At 45.4% G+C, this 22,206-nt stretch overlaps 1 protein-coding gene across 4 annotated transcripts in view; it reads left to right on the top strand.

The window, feature by feature from the left end:
• The window catches only part of cpne2 (copine II), a 275,831-nt gene that overhangs the window by 216,475 nt on the left and 37,150 nt on the right, over nucleotides 1-22,206 (top strand). For 3 of the 4 annotated variants that reach the window (XM_072279463.1, XM_072279461.1, XM_072279462.1), the window contains one exon: nucleotides 749-882. The exons of the other annotated variant lie outside the window; for it this stretch is intronic. In XM_072279463.1, the coding sequence (XP_072135564.1) occupies nucleotides 749-882 (134 nt within the window). The remainder of the gene's footprint in view (nucleotides 1-748; nucleotides 883-22,206) is intronic. 4 annotated transcript variants of the gene reach the window in all.

Here is a 22,206-nt window from a genome sequence, read left to right as displayed (position 1 = left end):
ATTACCATGAGTGAAACACTAGAACTAAATGGCCCCTCTCATTCCCAGCCTCTAATTCCCAGAATTGTATCAACTGATTTCAAATTCTCAGCCTGCCGAGGTGGGATTTGAACTTGACTTCGCTGGATCTTTTTTCCAAGTGTAAAGCAACTGAAGTGCCTTTAAAAACACAAACACAAGGAAATCTGCAGATGCTGGAATTCTGACGAAGGGTCTCAGCCCAAAATGTCGACTGTACCTCTTCCTAGAGATGCTGCCTGGCCTGCTGCGTTCACCAGCAACTTTTATGTGTGTTGCTTGAGGTGCCTTTAAACATTTTTAGCTTGAGGGAAGTGTGTAAAGGGATTTATGTTAAGATCATAAAATGGGCCTAATATAAATCCCTTTATGTAATTGTCCCAAGTTACAAGTAATGCTTCTTGAATGGACGGTAGCGTAGAGGTTAGTGTACTGCTGTTACAGCACCAGGGTTCAGTTCTGCTGCTGTCTGTAAGAAGTTTGTACATTCTCCCTGTGACCACATAGGTTTCTTTTGGGTGCTCCAGTTTCCGCCCATGTTCCAAAGATGTACGGGTTAATAGGTCACATGAGTGTAATTGAGTGTTGTGGACCTGTTGGGCTGGAAGAGCCTGATACCATGTTTTATCTCTAAATAATTAAAAATAAAGTGTTAATAAACAATCTGGTTCAAGCACAGGACTGAAATGTATATGCTGCTATCTAACCTCGTGGTATTTCCTTGCCAAAGGTGTAGAAGGGATCGTCCAGGCATATACAGCCTGTCTGCCACACATTCGATTTTACGGACCCACCAACTTCTCGCCAGTAATAAATCACGTGGCAAGGTTTGCCAGCCAAGCCATCCAGCAGGAAGCTGCAGCGGTAAGTGGGAGGCACTGGTTAACCTTAGGTGCAGAGGTCATGGTGTGAGGACAAAATGCTGATGTGGGTATGGCAAATGAACATCTCCCACTGTGGGGTAAGGCGTAGACATCTCTGGCTAATCGTGCAGAATTGGAACTTGTGGCAGATATTCGGAGCAGTATTTTGATGGGCATCTTCCCTAGACTTGACACGGATCCTGTAGGTCAAATTAATTCTGGGCAATTCTTCAAATGTTACGTCCAATTACACCAGTGCCCTGCTGTGTCTGTTATTGTGAATACTTTGGGTATCTGAGGAGCACACCTCCTGATTAAAAATCTATGCAGGATGATGTACAGTACATTTCCACCTGAGTCTGGCTAATGATAGACGAGAACATCTACCTCTCCCAACCACCCCCTCCTTCTCTGCCTGGCTACCGATAGACTAGAGCACCTACCCCCCACAACCCCCCCCCCCCCAACGTTCTCTGTGTCTGGCTACTGATAGACTAGAGCACCTACCCCCCCACCCCCTTTCCTGAGTCTGGCTACTGATAGACGAGAATACCTACCTCCCACAACCCACCAACCCCGCCCCCCACCATTCTCTGAGTCTGGCTATCGATAGACTAGAGCACCTACCCCCCACAACTCCCCCCCCCAACGTTCTCTGTGTCTGGCTACTGATAGACGAGAATACCTACCTCCCACAACCCACCACCCCCCCACCGTTCTCTGAGTCTGGCTACCAATAGACTAGAGCACCTACCCCCCACAACTCCCCCCCCCCCAACGTTCTCTGTGTCTGGCTACTGATAGACTAGAGCACCTACCCCCCCACCCCCTTTCCTGAGTCTGGCTACTGATAGACGAGAATACCTACCTCCCACAACCCACCAACCCCCCCCCCCCCCACCGTTCTCTGAGTCTGGCTACCAATAGACTAGAGCACCTACCCCCCACAACCCCCCCCCCCAACGTTCTCTGTGTCTGGCTACTGATAGACTAGAGCACCTACCCCCCCACCCCCTTTCCTGAGTCTGGCTGCTGATAGACTAACCCCCACCAACACCGCCCCCCCACACACTTCTCTTGATAAAACAGGCCGAACACTCTTCCCATCGATGGGGGCTGCACCTTGCCATTCATGCGCATGACTTGCCTCCTGTAAACAGTCACTGCCTCATCAAAATGACCCAAAGCTGTTGAACTGGCAGCCTGTCGAACATGAACTGCCGTTTTTAAGTGAAACCCCCGGTTTCCTTCTGTGTAAGTCGAGGGAAAACATTCTCCAGTCCTACTAAACTCGTGAGATCGAGACGGCTCTCCCACCCCAAAGCCCGGTTTGTGCGGATACTGCGCAATTTGCCACTCTGTTACACTAATCGTGCCATGAGTTATCAGACAGTACACGGCATACGATTAAAGGAATTATATTTATGAATCTTAACTTCAGGGTTAGCAAAGAAAACAAAAAAGGACCCATTTTAATTAAACAGTCAAATGTCCTTGAACTTCCCTCTCACACTTGCTGTGTCCTCGGTCAGTGTGAAAGCACACACCACCTTCCGAACGTCACTTGCAATCCATCTCAAACAAACGGGTCTCCCACCAGGTCGAATCCTACGACCGGTTCTCCCCAGTGTCTTCCCCCCTCTCTTCATCTCCCACCAACCAAAAGCCCCCAAGACCAACCTCAATGTTCCTCACCAAAAACACCTCCCCCCAGTTCTGGCATCCTAATTGGATGGCCCACATTCCTCATCATCCCTTATCTTCAACAATAATCCAAACAGGCTGAAAGCAGAACAGACTGCTCTTACAGAATTACTAAATGAAATACATTCAGCATAACAGTAAAGGTGTGAACCAGGGCATTACATAAGCAAATCTCCTTAAAATGCACAAAAGGATTTCTTTTATAGTAGCACCTTGCTGCTTTGCATGGCTTAAGTCTTGTAAATGTAACTGCCTCTGAACATAAACAATTCAAACAGCTTTGATTACAAAACTCAGGTGTCTTTATTGCTCTCCAATGCACTTCGTAGAGAACGTGATGGTCAAAACCAGGAGAGCAGAGACGAGAAACAGTGTTAAACCTAGCAACTGAATCTCTCCCACTCCCCCTCTTCCCTCTCTCTCTCTCTCTCTCTCTCTCTCCCCCTCTCCCCTCCTCTCTCTCCTTCCTCTCTCATCCCTCTCTCCCCTCCCCTCTTCTCTTTCCCCTACCTTCCCACTCCCCTCCCTCCCCCTTTCCACCCTCTCTTCCTCTCTCTCTATCTCTCCCCTCCCCCTCCCCTTCTCTCCCCTTCCTCTCTCCCCCCCCCCACTCTATCTCTCACCCCTCCCCCTCACCTTCTTACCTTTTCTTTCCCACCTGAAAAAGTATTGACTGTTGAATACTTGGTAAGCAATTTCCTGAAGAGTCAATATTAGCATCGGGGTAAAATGAACAATTGTATCAAACAGTTGCACAGCGTGTTTCCAAAGAAAGTCCCAGAGCTGCAAAATGAGTTTTGTTTTTAAAACACAATGAAGAGACATGGATTTTATTACCACAGGAATGCATTTCCTTCTACTGGACTCTGAACAAAAGATACTGTGTTTCCCTGACTTAGGTAACACCTGAATTTTTCTGTTGTTCAGATTTTAAAGTTGTTCCCTTTCGAGAGTGTGAAGATCTGTATTTGATCAGATTTGCATTGTAAAGTGTACTGAGCCGCTGCTGTCTGTCTGTGGTCGGCGGTGCTGCATTATTTCAAGCTGAAGCTGAAGCGTAATGTTGTGAGGCATCGTTTCTTCTTCTCGTTAGAGGAGGTTCACTCTGCCTAAGTGGTAGGGTTCCTTCAGCTCACTGTTAACCCATTCCTAGTGTGCCTTCCAAAAACAGAACGGAGGGTGGTGCAAGATGCGTTGCCTTTGCCATTCAAAATAGAAACAGACTCTTCCACCCTCTGAGTCTTCACTGATTGTCCACTTACACTAATCTCCATTCTCCTTTACTAACCTCCCCCACCCCCACCCCCACGCCCCAGGTTGTACCACTCACCCAGTGGCTAATTAACCCACCGATCCGCACCTTGGGATGTGACAGGTAACCAGAGCATCAGGGGGTCACACATGGAGAAAGTACAAAATCCACACAGACAGGCAGAGTTAAATCCCATCACAGAGCTTGTGAGGCAGCAACTTCACTAGTATGTAATCTAGTTTTGTTTCACTCTGTGCAAGTATCTATTATACCTACCCGCATGGCCACTTCATTAGGTACCTCGTGTACCTAATAAAATGGCTACTGAGTGTATGTTCATGATCTTCCGTTGTTGTAGCCCATCCACTTCACGGTTTGCCATGTTGTGCTCTTCTGCACACCACTGTAGTAACAGCTGGTTATTTGAGTTACTGTCACTTTCCCATCAGCTTGAAACAGTCTGGCCATTCTCCTCTGACCTCTCATTAACAAGGTGTTTTTGCCCACAGAACCACCCATCACTGTGATTTATGTTTTTCACACCATTCTCTGTAAACTCTAGACTGTTGTGCATGAAAATCCCAGGAGATCAGCAGTTTCAAAGATACTCAAACCACCCTGTCTGGCACCAGCAATCATTCCACAGTCAAAGTCACTTCTTCCCCATTCTGATATTTGGTCTGAACAACAACTGAACCTCTTGACCATGTCTACTTGCTTTTGAGCATTGAGTTGCTGCCACATGATTGGCTGATTAGATATTTGCGGTAACGAGCAGGTGTATCTAATAAAGTGGCCACTGAGTCTATCAAAAATAATCTACTCCAGCAATATGAGAGCAGATGGCACAGCCTCAGAATAGAAGGACATCCCTTTAGACAGAGATGAGGAGGAATTTCTTTGGGCAGAGGGTGGTGAATGTGGAATACATTGCTATAGATGGTTGTGAAGGCCAAGTCTTTGGGTTTGCACTATTTAAAGTGGAGGTTGATAGGTTCCTGATTATTAAGGGAGTAAAATAATTATGGGGAGGGCAGGATAATGGAGTTGAGAGAGTTAATAAGTCAGCCATGATTGGAGCAGGTTGCATTGACTGAATGGCCAAATTCTGCTCCAATCTCTTATTGTCTTACTGTCTAATAATGAAATTATTAAAAGATTATGTTTTGGCAATTGCTTTCTGTTGGTCAAAGAATATAAAAGGTATATTTTTTTTACAAAAGGCACGTTGGTTCTCAGCTGCTATGGAAATCTCCCTCGTGAAATTATCGGGAAGGTGGTTAAAAGAATGAAGGAAACTGAAATTCAGAAATTAACTTGTTAGATGAAAGAATTTGGTCATCAGAGTTAAGGAGAAAGAGAGAATAGTTTAGGTGTGATCCTTGATCAGAGCCAGTTTGCCAATTCAATGGGTATACTGTTGTGAGTGAGCTCTTCACCAGTGAGACTGAGACAGGGATTATGGTATCAGTTTTGGTACCTTCCTCAACTGTCCTTGTTGCTTGTAACAAAAAAGAAAATTTGGAAGAAGGTGCTCGGACTGGGAATTGTAACAGGCAGTGAGAGGGGGAACGTCAGTCACCTGGTTATTGGTGAATGGACAGATGGGTTGAATTTTTGATTTCCCAAATAATAGGCAGCCTTGTTGACGAAGTTTCCACCTCCATTTCCTTCCGAGCTTCTGCACCTCAACTGCTGGCACTGAATTCCATCTCCTGAGGCTGAGCTTGTGCCTCACGCATCACACCACCATGGGTCTTGAAGCCTGAACTCCCAAGGCTCATCAGTAGCGGCCCAGGCCATAAAAGTGCTGATTCAGCATCCTGGTGGCCTGTTGTGTCACAACTCTGATCACATAACAATCATCACTCTGTTCATCCTTACTCCAGTGTGTGGCAATTTACATTATTAAGCTATAGCAACAGAGTGTGCTCTGTGCCACTCCCCAAGCGAGTCCCGGCATCGATTAGATCGTGGTTGATGTGTGATGTTATAGTATACCTGCAATCTCCTCCCATATCTCTCACTATCCTTGGTTAATGATAATGTGTTAATCCCAGATTAAAAACGGTCACCAGTTGCAATAAAGGAAGTGAACACAAGAAAGTTTGCAGGTGCTGGAAATCCAGTGCAGCACACACAAAATGCTGGAGGAACTCAGCAGGTCAGGCAGCGTCTATGGAAACAACTGAGAAGGAAGTGGGGGGGGGTGCCCAAATAAAAAGCTGGGGGGAGGGGAAGGAGCCTAGCTGGTAGGTGAAGCCAGGTGGGCGGGAAAGGTCAGAGGCTGAAGAGAAGGAATCTGATAGGAGAGGAGAGTGGACCACAGGAGAACGGGAAGGAGGAGGGGACCCAGGGGAAGTTACAAACCGGTGAGAAGAAGTAAAAGATCAGAGCAGGGAATAAAGGATGAGGGGAGGTGAGGGGGAAATATGTTTACCAGGAGAAATCGCTATTCATGCCATCAGATTGGAAGCTACCCAGATGGAAAATAAGGTGTTGCTCCTCCACCCTGAAGGTGGCCTCATCTTGGGTCAAGAGGAGGCTGTGGGCTGACATGTCAGAATGGGAACTGGAATTAAAATGTTTGTCCGTCGGGATAGCCCACTTCTGACATGGTGTGGCGGTGCTCGACAAAGCGGCCCCCCCCCCCAGTTTATGATGGGTCTCAACAACATAGAGGAGGCTGAATCACGAACACCAGACACAATAGGCACCCCCAGCGGATTTGCAGGAGAAGTGTTCCCTTGCCTGGAGGGACTGTCTGGGGCCCTGAATGGAGGTGTCTGGGCAGGTGTAGCAGGGATATGTGCTACACCTGCCCAGACACTTATCCCCACAGGCGGCCTAAGAGCTACTCCAGCCCATACACCTCCCCCCTCACCTCCATTGCTCCAACATGTTGGTCCATGGCATTTTGTACATATTGCCTTTCCCCCCCTCACTGACTGTTATGTATACTGTAGCTGCCTTTTCCAGCGTTAATGGAAGGAGTTTGAAGACTGGTTTTCATATCAATAGGTTGATCTATCTTACCAAAGTATGTACAGTGTATGTCTCTATATACTACCCTGAGATTCATTTTCTTGCACGCACTTACAGGAATATTAAGAAATAAAATGGAATTTATGGAAAACTATGCACAACAGATACTGACAAGCATCCAATGGGGAAAAGAGGGCAAATTGTGCAAATAGTAAATAAGTAAATAAATATCACTGAGAAGGTGAGTTGTAGAGACCTGGAAAGTAGGTCTATAGGTTGTGGAATCAGTTCAGTGAGTGACATTACTCACCTTGGTTCAGAAGCCTGATGATTGTAGGCTAATAACTGTTTCTGAAACTATGATGATTAAAGAAGAGGAAGTACTGGCGCTTTTAAGGAATAGAAAAGTGGATAAGTCTCCGAGTCCTGACAGGATATTCTCTCGGACCTGAGGGAAGTTAGTGTGGAAATAACAGGGGCTCTGACAGAAATATTTCAAATGTCATTAGAAACGGGGATGGTGCTGGAGGATTGGCGTATTGCTTATGTTGTTCCATTGTTTAAAAAGGATCCTAAGAGTAAACCTAGCAATTGTCGGCCTGTGAGTTTGTCGTCAGTGGTGGGTAAATTGATGGAAAGTATTCTTAGAGATGGTATATTAAATTATCTGGATAGACAGGGTCTGATTAGGAACAGTCAACATGGATTTGTGCGTGGAAGGTCATGTTTGACAAATCCTATTGAATTTTTTGAAGAGGTTACTAGGAAAGTTGACGAGAGTAAAGCGGTGGATGTTGTCTATATGGACTTCAGTGAGGTCTTTGACAAGGTTCCACGCAGAAGGTTAGTTAGGAAGGTTAAATCGTTAGGCATTAATATGGAAGTGGTAAAATGGATTCAGCAGTGGCTGGATGGGAGACGCCAGAGAGTAGTGGTGGATAACTGTTTGTCAGATTGGAGGCCGGTGTCTGGTGGTGTGCCTCAGAGATCTGTACTGGTCCAATGTTGTTTGTCATATATATTAATGATCTGGATGATGGGGTGGCAAATTTGATTAGTAAGTATGCAGATGATACTAAGACAGGTGGAGTTGTGGATAATGAAGTACGTTTTCAAAGCTTGCAGAGAGATTTAGGCCAGTTAGAAGAGGGGGCTGAAAGATGGCAGATGCAGTTTTAATGCTGATAAATGTGAGGTGCTACATTTTGGTAAGACTAATCAAAATAGGACATACATGGTAAATGGTAGGGCATTGAAGAATGCAGTAGAACAGAGGGATCTAAGAATCATGGTGCATAGTTCCCTGAAGGTGGAATCTCATGTGGATAGGGTGGTGAAGAAAGCTTTTGGTATACTGGCCTTTATAAATCAGAGCATTGAGTATAGGAGTTGGGATGTAATGTTGAAATTGTACAAGGCATTGGTAAGGCCAAATTTGGAGTATTGTGTACAGTTCTGGTCACCGAATTATAGGAAAGATGTCAACAAAATTGAGAGAGTACGGAGAAGATTTACCAGAATGTTACCTGGGTTTCATCTCCTAAGTTACAGAGGAAGGTTGAACAAGTTGGGTCTTTATTCTTTGGAGTGCAGAAGGTTGAGAGGGGACTTGTTAGAGATATTTAAAATTATGAGGGGGATAGATAGGGTTGACGTGGATAGGCTTTTTCCATTGAGAGTGGGGGAGATTCAAACAAGAGGACATGAGTTGAGAGTTAAATGGCAAAAGTTTAGGGGTAAGGTGAGGGGGAACTTCTTTACTCAGAGAGTGGTGGTTGTGTGGAATGAGCTTCCAGCAGAAGTGGTTGAGGCAGGTTCAATGTTGTCATTTAAAGTTAAATTGGACAGCTATATGGACAGGAAAGGAATGGAGGGTTATGGGCTGAGTGCAGGTCGGTGGGACTAGGTGAGAGTAAGAGTTCGGCACAAACTAGAAGGGCCAAGATGACCTGTTTCCGTGCTGTAACTGTTATATGGTTATATGGGTATATGAACCTAGTAGTATAGGACCTAAGGCCTCCTGTACCTTCCGCCCAATGGTGAGAAGGACATGGCATGGATGGTAAGGGTCTTCCTTCTGGCAGCACTTCCTGTAAACGTGCTCAGTGATGAAAAGGACTTTGCCTGTGATGGACTGGGCTGCACCCACCTCTTTTTGTAGACTTTTCCATTCTTGGGCTTTGGTGTTTCCACACCAGGCCATGATGCAACCAGACAGGACACTCCCCAGCATGCACCTATAGAAGTCTGTCGAAGTTTTACTACTTGAACTTCTAACCTACAATTAGTCTTACAGTTGGTGCATTGCTATTATCAGGTGGTGAGAGTGAATCATTTGGTTAAAGTGGGTCACCTGAAAGAAAAAGTTTGAAAACCACTGTGAGAGAGCTTGTATTTTTCTGAGGGAGGGGGTGATGTGGCTGAAAATATTAGCTGCCTCTGCTCTTTGAGCAGTGCTTTCATAAACATGAGATTTTTCAGATGCTGGACAACTTGAGCAACACATGCAAAATGCTGGAGGATCTTGGCAGGTCAGGCAGCATTTACGGAGGGGAATAAACCATTGAAGGTTTGGGCTGGGACCCTTCGTCGGGACTGGAAAAGATGGGGACACAAGCCAGAATACAAAAGTAGGGGGAGGAGGAGGAGTACAAACTGGTAGGTCACACGTGACAACTGTCAAATTACCGGAAGATTTTTGAAATAAGTATTCATACCATCAGCTTGAAGGCTATCCAGATGATTTATGAGGTTTTGTATATCTGACCTGAGAGTGGCCTCATCTTGAGTGACAGGGGAGGCCATGCGGGGAGTGGCGACATGTCAGAAAGGGAAATGGAACTGCAATGGATAGCCTACATTTTGTGGTGGACCAAATGAGGTTTCATTTAATAACCTGAGTTGTCTGTCTGAATGAAGTCAGCCACTCGATCCCCAAATGACCCAGGTGGGACAGCCCCATCACTTCCTCCAGCTGCTCACTTGGTGACTCCAGAGTTTCTGCCACGACTGCCCTACCCCACCCTGAAGGCCATTGTGCAAACCTTTCCCACAGGGAGACTGGTCATCTGTTGCCATCACTCCGTGCACCCCACAATGACTAGCTGTTTGCTGTGGAGGACTGATCTTGGTGACCTTCAGCATTCCAGACTCCAGTAAAGTCTCTCGGGGTGACTCTGCCCACAAAACACTGCAGAAAGCTTAACCACTTGGCAAAATTGTACACCTACTTCTGGTTATTAAATATGGCTCGGATATACAGAGATACTCCATAAACTTATTAAAATAACACTAAAATTGAAAAATTAAATATAGAACATTACAGCACAGTAAAGGTCCTTCAGCCCACAATGTTGTGCTGACTTTTTAACTTACTTTAAGACGGAACTAATACTTCCCTTCTACGTAACCCTCCATTTTTCTATCATCTAAAGAGTTTCTTAAGTGTCCCTAATGTATCTGCCCCTATCACCATACCATTGAAATTAACAATTATTAAGATGTGAGAAACTAAAAGCACTCCAAACACTAATACATAATTAAAGGCACTAAGGGAACGTCGACTCAGACCATGAGAGGCCTGCGTCGGGCATTTTCATGCCTTACAAGGCGCAGATTGGAAGTCTGTGTGGGGCGCCACTCCTCGCACAGACTAGAGCAATGTGTGATTAAGTGCCTTGCTCAAGGGCACAAACATGCTGCCACAGCTGAGGCTCGAATTAGCAACCTTGAGGTAACTAGAGGAACGCCTTAACCACTTGGTCACATGCCCAACATCAAGTGGTTGTTGGCAAGGCACTAAACGAAAAGTAAACTCAAAAAAAATTCCTTTTCCTCTCTGCTTCTTGGCCACAGCACCACAATCCCTGTTGAACTCTGTGAGGTCAAAGGTCCCGGGTCTGGTCTGAACTGCAAAGAACTGAATTTCCCAGCTGAGCTCCCTGGAGCTCCACCACTGCAGTCTGTTTACTGGCACGTGTCAGCAAGTCCCAGGCTTGCCTCCATTAAAGGAAATAAATAAGGAAAGGGTGAACTGGTGGAGGAACTCAGTGGAAAGATGGGTTTTGAGGGGGGGAGGGGAAAGAATTGTCCGTGTTTTATGTTGAGATTCTGCATCAGGATACCCAGATTCATTATCATTGCCGTACGTCATGAAATTTGTTGTTTGCAACTGCAGTACAGTGCAGTACGGTTAAAAAAAACTAGAAATTCCAACAAGAGAGCAAAAATAGTGAACCAGTGTTCATGGGTTGGTTCATTGTCCACTCAGAAATCTGATGGCGGAAGGGAAGAAGTTGTTCCTAAAATGTGAGTTGTATATCTCCAGGCTCCTGTAGCTGCTCGCTGATGTTAGCAACGAGAAGAAAAGAGGTCATGGGGGTCCTTAATGCTGAATGCTGCCTTTTTTTGAGGCATTGCCTTCAGAAGATGTCCTCGATGGTGGGGAGCTTAGTACCCACGATGGAGCTGGCTGAGCTGACAACCTCCAGACCGCGATCCCCACTAACGATCCAGAGCAGATTCAAAATCCAGACTCCATGGCCATCAATGCGGGTTCAACAATCTCAGACACTTCCAAAGAGCCAATTGAACACCCGTCTCCCCTTCCCCCACCGCCATTCCGCAATCCCGTCGTCTCCCTCGGGTCCCCCCCCACAGCTCTTGGGCCCTTGGAGACTCCATCTTCCTCTCACCCCACCATCCCTGAACACTCCAAACCAACTTTCCCCTCAGACACTACCAACCCCCTTCCACACTCCGATCCCAGCTTTCATCCATGCCGAGTCTTCGCCGTTCCCTCTGACCTTCCCCTCTCCGAGGCAGAAGGTTCAGACCTCAGTAAGGGCTTCAGCTTTGTCAACCATTCCCGCTGACCTTCCCCTCTCCGAGGCAGAAGGTTCAGACCTCAGTAAGGGCCTGACCTTTGTTCCCCCACGCCCACACCTCAGTGGGTTCCGTGCCCGCCATGACGCTGAGCTCTTCTTCCGCTGCCTCAGTCTCTCTGAGCCTATTTCTTTGGCAAGGCTCTCCACCCCACACTGATGGCCACTTCTCCCTTCTTCAACCCTCCTCATCCTGGACACCCCACCCTGGTCTTCCACCTGCCCTGGACCTTTTCATTGTCAACTGCCAACGGGACATCAATTGTCTCGACTTCGACACTCCTCTCTCCTATTCCAACCTAACTTCTTCCGAACGCTCAGCTTTCCACCCCCTTCACACCAATCCTAACCACATCATCAAACTTGCAGATAAGGGAGGTGTTGTAGTAGTCTGGCGGACTGACCTCTACCTTGCTGAAGCCCAACGACAGCTCTCAGACACCTCCTCTTACTTACCCCTCAAAAAGAATGCCTCAAAGGAACACCAGACCATCGTCCCCCACACCATCACCAACAATATTGACTATAGGGATCTCCCATCCACTGCCACCAACCCCGTAGATCCCACACCCCGCACCTCTCGTTTCTACCTCCTACCCAAGAACCACAAGCCTGCTTGTCCAGGTAGACCCACTGATTCAGCTTGTTCCTGCCCCACTGAATTCATGTCGGCATAACTTGAATCTGTTTTATCCCCCACTAGTTCAGACCTTCCCACCTACTTCACACACTCTGGACCTTTTCAATAATTTCAAGTTCCCTGGGCCCCATCATCTCATTTTTACTATGGATGTCCAGTCTCTATACACCTTCATCACCACCCAGGAAGGCCTCAATGCCCTCCGTTTCTTTCTGGACACCAGTCCTAATCAGTTCCTCTCCACCACCGCTCTCCTCTGCCTAGCAGAACTTGTCCTCACTCGAAACAATTTCTCCTTTGGCTCCTCCATTTCTTTCAAACAAAAGGTGTAGCCGTGGGCACTTGCATGGGTCCCAGCTATGCCTGCCTGTTTGTCGGCTGCGTGGAGGAGTCCATGTTCCAAACCTACACTGGTGACCGTCCCGCGCTTTTCCAACACAACATCGATGACTGCATTGGTACTGCTTCCTGCACCCATGCTGAACTCATCAACTTCATCCACTTCATCTCCATCTTCCACCCTGCCATCAAATTCCTACCTGATCCATTTCCGACACCTCTCTCCCCTTTCTCGATCTCACTGTCTCCATCTCTGGAGGCAGCTTATCCACTGACGTCTATTACAAACCCACGGACTCTCACAACTCCCTGGACTAGACCGCTTCCCACCCTGTTACTTGTGAAAACACCAACCCCTTCTCTCAGTTCCTCCGTCTGCTCTCATGATGAGGCTTTACATTCTAGAATGAAGGAGATGTCCTCATTTTTCAAAGAAAGGGGTTTCCGTCCTCCACCATCAACACTGCCCTCAACCACATCTCTTTCATTTCACACACATCTGCTCTTACCCCATCCTCTCGCCACCCTACCAAGGATAGGGTTTCTCTTGTCCTTGCCTATCACCCCATCAAACTCCGTGTCCAGCACATAATTCTCTGAAACTTCCGCCATCTCCAATGGGATCCCAACACCAAACACATCTCCCCCCCCCCAACTTTCTGTTTTCCACAGTCATCGCTCCCTACACAACTCCCTTGTCCATTCATCCCTCTTCATTAATCTCCGTCCTGGCACTTATCCTTGCAAGTGAAGCAAGTGCTACACCTACCCCTACACCTCCTGCCTCACTAGCACTCAGGGCCCCAAACAGTCTTTACAGGTGAGGCGACAGTTCACCTGTGAGTGTGTTGGGATCATATACTGGGTCCGGTGCTCTTGATGTGGCCTCCTGTTTATCAGAGAGACCTGACATAGATTGGGAGACCACTTCACCGAGCACCTACGCTCCATCCACCAGGAAAAGCGGGATCTCCCAGTGGCCATCCATTTTAATTCCACTTTCCATTCCCATTCCAATATGTTAATCCATGGCCTCCTCTACAGTTGTGATGAGGCCACATTCAGGTTAGAGGAGCAACACCTTGTATTCCATTTGGGTAGTTTCCAAACTGATGGCATGAACATCAATTTCTTAAACTTTCAATAATGCCCCCCTTCACCATTTCCCATCCGCTCCTGCTAGTGCTCCTCCTCCCTTTTCTTTCTTCCATGGCCTTCTGTCTCTTTCACCAACCAACTTCCCAGCTCTTCATCTCTCCCCCTCCAGGTTTCACCTATCACCTTGTGTTTCTCTCTCCCCTCCCCCCACATTTTAAATCTACTCCTCAGTTATTTTTCTCCAGTCTCAGCCTGAAATGTCAACTATACTTTTTTCCCCAAAGATGCTGCCCTGCTGAGGTCCTCCAGCATTTTGTGTGTGTTGTTTGGATTTCCAGGATCTGCAGATTCTCTCTTGTTTCTGCTTGGATTACAGCTTTTTCCAATACTGTGCAGTGCCCCCCTGCATACCAGATTATGATGCAATCAGTTAGAATGCTCACCAAATAAATACAACCGGTTGCATTCAGAACCCGCAGAAATTCCCACTTAAATCCAACCAATCCATCTGTCTTGTAATGTTTTGTAACTCCAAAACATAAAACTCATTGTAAGATAAAGGCTTGCGAGGCCGGGTTAAAAAGTTTAGAAGATTATGGGCTCAGAACACAATGCAACAAGTGTGAATTCTTTAAACCAAGCATCAGTCAAGGTTGATTTATACTTGTACGTACTAGCCTACGCATTAGCCTACACAAGTGGGCTACGCCGTTGTGAGTATTTATACTTGTGCGTTGGTGTGTCTGTGTTACTCTGCAATTCACTGCCAAAACGCTAGTTGGTGGTGGGGTTTCTATGCCACTGTGTTGAGTTTCTTCATGTTGAAACCCAACACGAAGAAATTAAAATTTGAAACAATGACAACTGAAACTGAAGGAGGGTAGGAGGGTGAATTTTCTGTGCTTGTCCGGCCACTGAGAATCATGGACGAGGAAATGCATTTCAAATATTTCCAGATGTTGGCAGGTAGATTTGACGATTTGGTTCATCGTCTCCAACCATTTATTTCGCATCAGTGTACACACAGTATACTCAGAGACTGGCAATTACCATTCCAGTTTTAGCTTCAGGTGGAAGTCAACAGGCTGTAGCAGCTCGCTACAAACTGGCGTCAAGCACAGGGTCCTCCGTAATTTCGGAGGTCTGTAAAGCTTTATGGAAAACATTGCAACAAGAGTTCCTTCCCTGCCCTTCAGTCACCCAATGGGAAGCTATTGCAAAGTGGGAGGAAATGCGATGTTACCAAGCGGTCCAATCACAGTTGTTGTGGTCTGCGTCACCGTGATGTATAGTTACATTTTTGGGGAGGTGCGCGTCAGGCTACGGGGTAGGGTACATGGCTATGCCATACCTACGGCGTCGATTTGACACACAAGTATAAATTGGCCTTTACTGTGGTCACACCATTGATGCACAAGAATTACACAAGTGTGCTGAGAAAATTCAAGCAGTGATGGATGCCCCAAGGCCAAAGGACGTGTCACACTTGTTTCATTGTGTTCTGAGCCCATATTCTTTTAAACTTTTTAACGCTGTCTTAAGATTTTTGAGACGCAACCTTGTGATCCTTACCGGTAACAGTGATGTCACCCAGATAACCCTGAGTGCCTGGGCAGCCTTGCAGAACATGGTCTATAGTCAGAGTGTAGGTGCAGATGCTGCTCCAAAAATAAGCCTATTTAAGTGATAAAACCCTTTGTGAGTGTTCATGGTGAGAAACACCTCGGACTCTTCTTCCATCTCCATCTGTAGGTAGGCCTCAGCTAAGTCGACTTTGCTGAAGTGTTCTCCTCCAGAAAGGTTTGCAAAGATGTCCTCTGTACTAGACAGAGGGTATTGATCTACTTTTAGTACTGGGTTGATTGTGACTTTAATTAACCACAGATCCTGATAGATTCATTCTTCTTGGCTACTGGGACCATGGGCTCTATTCAACCGGGGAAAAAATTCCTTCAGCCTCCATGCAATCTAGCTCACTGTCTACCTTAGCACAGATGGTATAAGAAACCAAACAGTGTTTGTAAAACTTGGGTGTGGCATTCTCACTTAACACTATGTTACCCTTAATGTGTTTGAGTTTTCCAATGGCATCCTTGAACACTGCAGTGGTATCATTGAGTACCTTTCTTCATTCACTTTCAGTTGACTCTGTGCAGAGGGTGTGGCATGTAAATGGTGAATAGATGTCCAATCAAGTGGTATTTGTCTCAGCCAATCACAGCCCAACAGTGCTGGCTGTCCTGCTTTTAACTACCTACAAGCCCTGGCACTTACAAGCCCTGTTAAGAACCACACACGATCGCTGATAACAATGTCAGTCCGACAGGATTTATCTTTTCTTCAGTATAAGTTCTCAGTTGGATGTCTGCAGGATTCAGTTCAGTAACTTTGAAATGCCATTCAAACTCATTTTGTGGAATGAGTGAAGCAACCAAGCCAGCATCCAATTCCATTTTAATTAATTTGCCGTTTACTTCTGGTTAAGCCATGTTGTTTGTCTCCTGTTAGTTTTCACATTGTAAATCTCAAGTGTTGTGTCACTGTCATCATTTATCGGATTTTTCATCAATGGCATGCAGATTAATGCTCTTTTTGAAACTGCAACTTGATTTTTTAGTGTTTTCTCTTCCCTGCGCAGTCCATTTATTTCTGTTTGCCTGACATGCTCTTTGAATGTGTGCTACTTTGTTGCATTTCTGCAAATTTCAACTTTTAACCTACATTAGTCTGGTGTGCGTGAGCCCCTGCCACAACGGTAACACAATTTGTTTGGCCAGAATGGTTTCTGCTCAGACTTTGCAATTTTGTTCACACTTACTTTGAATGCGTCTCTGCAGTTTCCATTGATACAGCAATTTCAACTGCTCTTTTAAATGTAAGTTGTGTTTCAGTTGGAAGCTTTTTTTGAATGATTTCTTGTAAGATTCCACAAACTAAACAATCTGTCATGTGCATCAATAAGCCCATTACCAAACTGTGAATGCTCAGACAATCTCTTCAATTCAGCCATGTATGCCGAAATGAACTCCCTTTCCTTTTGATTCCGCTTACGAAACCTGAAGTGTTCTGCAATTTGTTTCTAAATATTCTTGCATTACTTTTACAATATCCGTGAAGCTCATTTTGGCTGGTTTGGTTGGAGCAATCAAACTTCTAAGCAAACTGTATGCCTTTAAACCCAATGCACTCAGCAAAGTGGGTACTTGTTTCTCATTGCATAGCTCATTTGCTTTGACATAGTGTTCAATTTGCTCAGTGTACAAAATCCAGTTATCTCTTGTGCAGACAAACACGTCAATCTTTCCAATGTAGCCAGCCATTTTTGCTCTTTTTAAAAAAATTTATAACTATTATCACCCGGTACTCACTGTTTTTGAATTTGTCCATTTTCTGCCTTTTTTAACTCAATTGTCTTTCCTTTTCTGAAGGAAGCACACTACTTTTTTTTAATTGTATGTCTTTCTGCGTGTTTTTTCATTAAACTAACATCTCGGGTTCATTGAAAACTTCCTCGTCACCACTGTTATGTTTTGTAACTCCAAAATATAAAACTAACTGCAAGAAAAAGGCATGGGCCTAGAAGAACGGTGTTACTTTTGTTTTTACTGTAAGCGAGGCGCACGCATATGATGTGGTGGCATAAATACAAATGCCATTCACGTACTTCTTATGTATAACCCATAATGAAATACATAACAAAGAATGCTAACCAAAGAATATATTCACAATATTACTCAAATATTACTAAAATATTAAATGCACATCACTTCTTGTGTGAAGAATTTTATAACATCAGTCCTAAATGTCCTTTTATTCATTTGATCCTTTGCTTTCTCACCTGCTGCTGAGATTATGTTTGAATTGATTTCCTTCCTTGAATCAATTTCCAAGATCCACAAAATACTGCATGAACCGTAATGCAAGACAGGCTTTTCACTGTGCCTTGGTACATGCAACAATAGTAAACCAATTCCAAATTCCAATTGCAAAATTACCATGGATGTTGAAAACGTAAGAACAGAAAATGTTGGCAAGGCAGTTCTGTGCAATGTTTTATGTCAATGGCCTTTCAGCAGAACAGAAGAGAGCTTAAAAGGTTGATGGATCATTAACCTGAAACACTGTTTCTGCCTCCATTATTTTCTTTATTTTTATTTAGAGATACAGTGCAGAACAGACCCTTCTGCCCTAACAAGCCGCACCACCCAGCAATCCATCTCTTTAACCCTAGCCGATTCACAGGACAATTTACGATGACCAGTTAACCTACTAACTGGTATGTCTGTGGGAAGAAAGCAGAGCACCCGGAGGAAACCCAGTGGGGGGAGATACAAACGCCTTACAGACAGCGTTGGAATTGAACTCTGAACTCCAACGTCCCGAGCTGCAGTAGCATCATGCTAACTGTGGTGTGCATGCGGAGTTAAATGATAAGAGCCATACAACATACCACTCCTATAGCCCACCAAGTCAGTGCCGACCAGTGACATCTCATTTATACTGTTCTTACAATTACATCATGTTTATTGCTCATAATAAGGGGCCTTATACAATGGCACATTAAGCTACCCATCTGCATTTCTTTGGGATGTGGGAGAAAATGGGAATACCTGGAAGATACCCACATAGTCACACAGGAAACGTACAAACTTCACAGAGACTGCACTGGAGGCCAGGACTGAATCTGAGTCCCTGGCACTGTGAAGTAATGCCTCAAATGGCTGTGACACTGCACCACCCTAATTCTTAGATTTCCAATAGAGAGTAGATGCCAGCATCTTCTGTTCACGGCTAGCACAGATCATCACGGCTGCTGTACGTCAAGGCGAGGGAGCCCACGTCACCTCATAACTGAATCCAATGATGTCACAACTCATCCGCCTGACCCCAGCACGTGGGCGCCACACGCTCTCCCATTGCTCCAGAGCATGTGGTGTGCACAACGGGCTGACTTCACTCAAAATCAGTATCATATACAGTTGTGTTAACTTGCAGTACTTTTTTTTTTAAAAATCACCACCTCTCCATCACAATGGCAAAATATTTCTTAAATTTAAAAGAATAATGCAAAATATTTCAAAGACTTGAGGAAGGCTATAGGCCTAACAAGATACAGAAAGATTAAAAGGATTGTCAAAAAGACAGTGTATTCAGACATGAGAAGTCAACATAACTTTATGTAATTAATTTCTTTTCATAATGGATCTAAAATTTAATTGTATCTGTGGAAAGTGGGAAGTTTAGCAGTGTCTAATTATAGTTTACTCGTATTCTACAAGCATTTTGTTCAGCTTTACCTACAGTTTGCTTGTTACAGATGTTCATTTGATGTGCAGTTCGTCCCACATATTATGAATCTTAAACAAAGATCAAGGCTGCTTTTATGTTAAATTTCCCTGGCCATTTCGAGAAAGAAAACATTTATGTCTTCAGCTGCAAACAGTATTATTTATTTTGGTTTACATAGTTCAATGGAACCCAATTAAAAGGATTTGCTTGAAGCACCTGAATTTTATTAATGAGTAATTTTAGCTAGACAGGGCATTTAAATTTATATAATGAAACCGATGAATATATTTCTGCAATGTTTCTTCTGATGAAAATTATCTTGCAGACAGGGTTGCCAAGATTGGCAGTGAGCATTGGGTTGTTTCTAAGAACATGGGCAGCTCTGCTCATTTGATCCACACTTGCTATTAACCCTTTGCAGTCTGGAGTAGATAATGAAAATAGGTCAACTGCCAGCATGAATGGCTGGTTGTTCACTGAACCACAGTCCCTCTGCATCCTGACCTGTTTTCCCATCTACCTGCTAGCCCTCATCCTCCAGCTCACTCCTCCTCTCCCTCACCTCCAGCTCACTCCTCCTTTCCCTATCCCCTCTATTCAACCCTCCACTCCCTCATCCTACTGCTCACCCCTCCTCTCCCTCACCCAATCTCCGACATGAGGCACTTGTATCTCCCTGATGTATCCACCCCAGCAGTATATTCCACACTCACATCACTCTCTGCATAAAAAGCTTACCTGTATACTTCCCTCCCATCTCCTTAAAATTATGTCTTCTCATAACTGACATTTCCATCCTGGGTAAAAGGTGCTGGTTGTGTACTCTTGTGCCTCCTAACATTTTATACACCTTCTTCACAAGGGGTGAAGCCCTATCTCACTCACCTCTCCTCATAAGATATGTTTTCTAATCCAGACAGTACTCTAGTAACACACATCAAAGTTGCTGGTGAACGCAGCAGGCCAGGCAGCATCTCTAGGAAGAGGTACAGTCGACGTTTCAGGCCGAGACCCTTCGTCAGGACTAACTGAAGGAAGAGTGAGTAAGGGATTTGAAAGTTGGAGGGGGAGGGGGAGATCCAAAATGATAGGAGAAGACGGGAGGGGGAGGGATAGAGCCAAGAGCTGGACAGGTGATTGGCAAAAGGGGACACGAGAGGATCATGGGACAGGAGGTCCGGGAAGAAAGACAGTGGGGGGGAACCCAGAGGATGGGCAAGAGGTATATTCAGAGGGACAGAGGGAGAAAAAAGGAGAGGGAGAGAAAGAATGTGTGCATAAAAATGAGTAACAGATGGGGTACGAGGGGGAGGTGGGGCCTTAGCGGAAGTTAGAGAAGTCGATGTTCATGCCATCAGGCTGGAGGCTACCCAGACAGAATATAAGGTGTTGTTCCTCCAACCTGAGTGTGGCTTCATCTTTACAATAGAGGAGGCCGTGGATGGACATGTCAGAATGGGAATGGGATGTGGAATTAAAATGTGTGGCCACTGGGAGATCCTGCTTTCTCTGGCGGACAGAGCGTAGATGTTCAGCAAAGCGGTCTCCCAGTCTGCGTCGGGTCTCGCCAATATATAAAAGGCCACATCGGGAGCACCGGACGCAGTACTCTAGTAAACCTCTTTGCATCCTCTCTTGAGCTTCCACATCCTTCCTATAAGAGGAGAACACAACACTGCAGGTGTGGTCTGTTCACCAGAATTCAGAGAACTGCAACATCACCTCGTGGCTCTTGAACCTAGTCTGCTGACAGACCATCACACCTTACCCCTTTCTTCATTACCCTATCAACTTCAAACCATGATTCCTTCTCCCTACCATCCTCTCCCTGCCTCAGTGAGCCAAATCCCACACAAGTGCTCCCTAAACAATCTGCACATTTCCATTGTACAACTCCGAGTATATCTGTCCCCAATTTATGCTCCCAAGTTTCTGCCTAGTAAAATCATAATTGCCACTCCCCCGACTAAGTACTTTTCTGTTTTGTCTTCTCCTATCCCTGTACAAGACTATGCTAAAGGTGAGGGAGCTGTGCTCAGTGTTTCCCGAAAGATCTGTCATCTGACCAGTTTTATTGCCTTGTAGGAGAGCCAATATGGCCTCTCCTCCAGTTGGCCTGTCCACATATCATGCCAGGAATCTTTTCTGGACACACCTGACAAATTCTGCCCCATCAAAGTCTTCTGCACTTAGGAGTTGCCAATCAATATTCGGGAAGTTGAAGTCATCCAGGACAACACCCTGTTATTTTTGTACCTTTCCGAAATCTGTTCAGACCTCCCAATCTGATCCTCAGTGTCCCTGTTGCTATTGGGATGGGTGGGGAGGGGAGGAGGGGAGGTCTATAATCTCAAAAGAATGACTGCTCCCTTCCTGTTTCTAACTTCCACCCACACATGTTCAGTAGCCAATCCTTCCGCAATGTCCTTCCATTCTGTAGCTCTGATATGAGCAATGCCACTCTCCCACCTCTTACTTGCTTCCCAGAACATCCAGCAGCCATTCCTTCCCTTGAGGCAGCCAACTACTGGCTTGTGGCACTGGCAGTAATCCAGAGATTACTACCTTTGAGGTTTTTTGTTAGCTTCCTACCTAGCTCTCTCAGGAGGTGGGGTGGAGATATGTCTCTACCAAAGGAAGTGTACGACACTTCTTCCCTATGCTAGCCTGCAGGTCACCCTTGGACAAGGTGCTTAGCCCCCAGGACAGGGTCACGTGAAACCATGGGAACAATGGTGGATGGTCGTATGAGCAGCTAGTGCATATCACAAGTCATGCTTATGTGACCATTGACGCCAGGCAGACTATCTCTGGAGAGTATTGATAGGGTCACCTGTCTTGTATAGATACCATTTCTATTGAAAAATTTGCCAAGAACCATAATGGTCCATGATCGCCCATGTCATACACATAATGAACAAACCTCACTCTCTATATTCACTCTTCAGGGTCACATCCCTTTTCCTACCTACGTCATGGGTACCAATGTGTACCCCAGCTTCTGGCTGCTCTCCGTCTCTCTTTAGAGGGCTGTGGATCCAATCCAGGACATCCTTGACCCTGGCGTATACCATCAATTCCAGCTAAACATTTACCTCTTCACACTTCATGAAAAACAATATCCAAGTAAAGCTT

This window comes from Mobula birostris, chromosome 15 (genome assembly GCF_030028105.1).
Source record: "Mobula birostris isolate sMobBir1 chromosome 15, sMobBir1.hap1, whole genome shotgun sequence".
Classification (NCBI taxonomy): Eukaryota; Metazoa; Chordata; class Chondrichthyes; order Myliobatiformes; family Myliobatidae; genus Mobula; species Mobula birostris.
The sequence above is the reverse complement of the archived record's forward strand: the minus strand, read 5'-3'. Positions and strand labels throughout refer to the sequence as shown.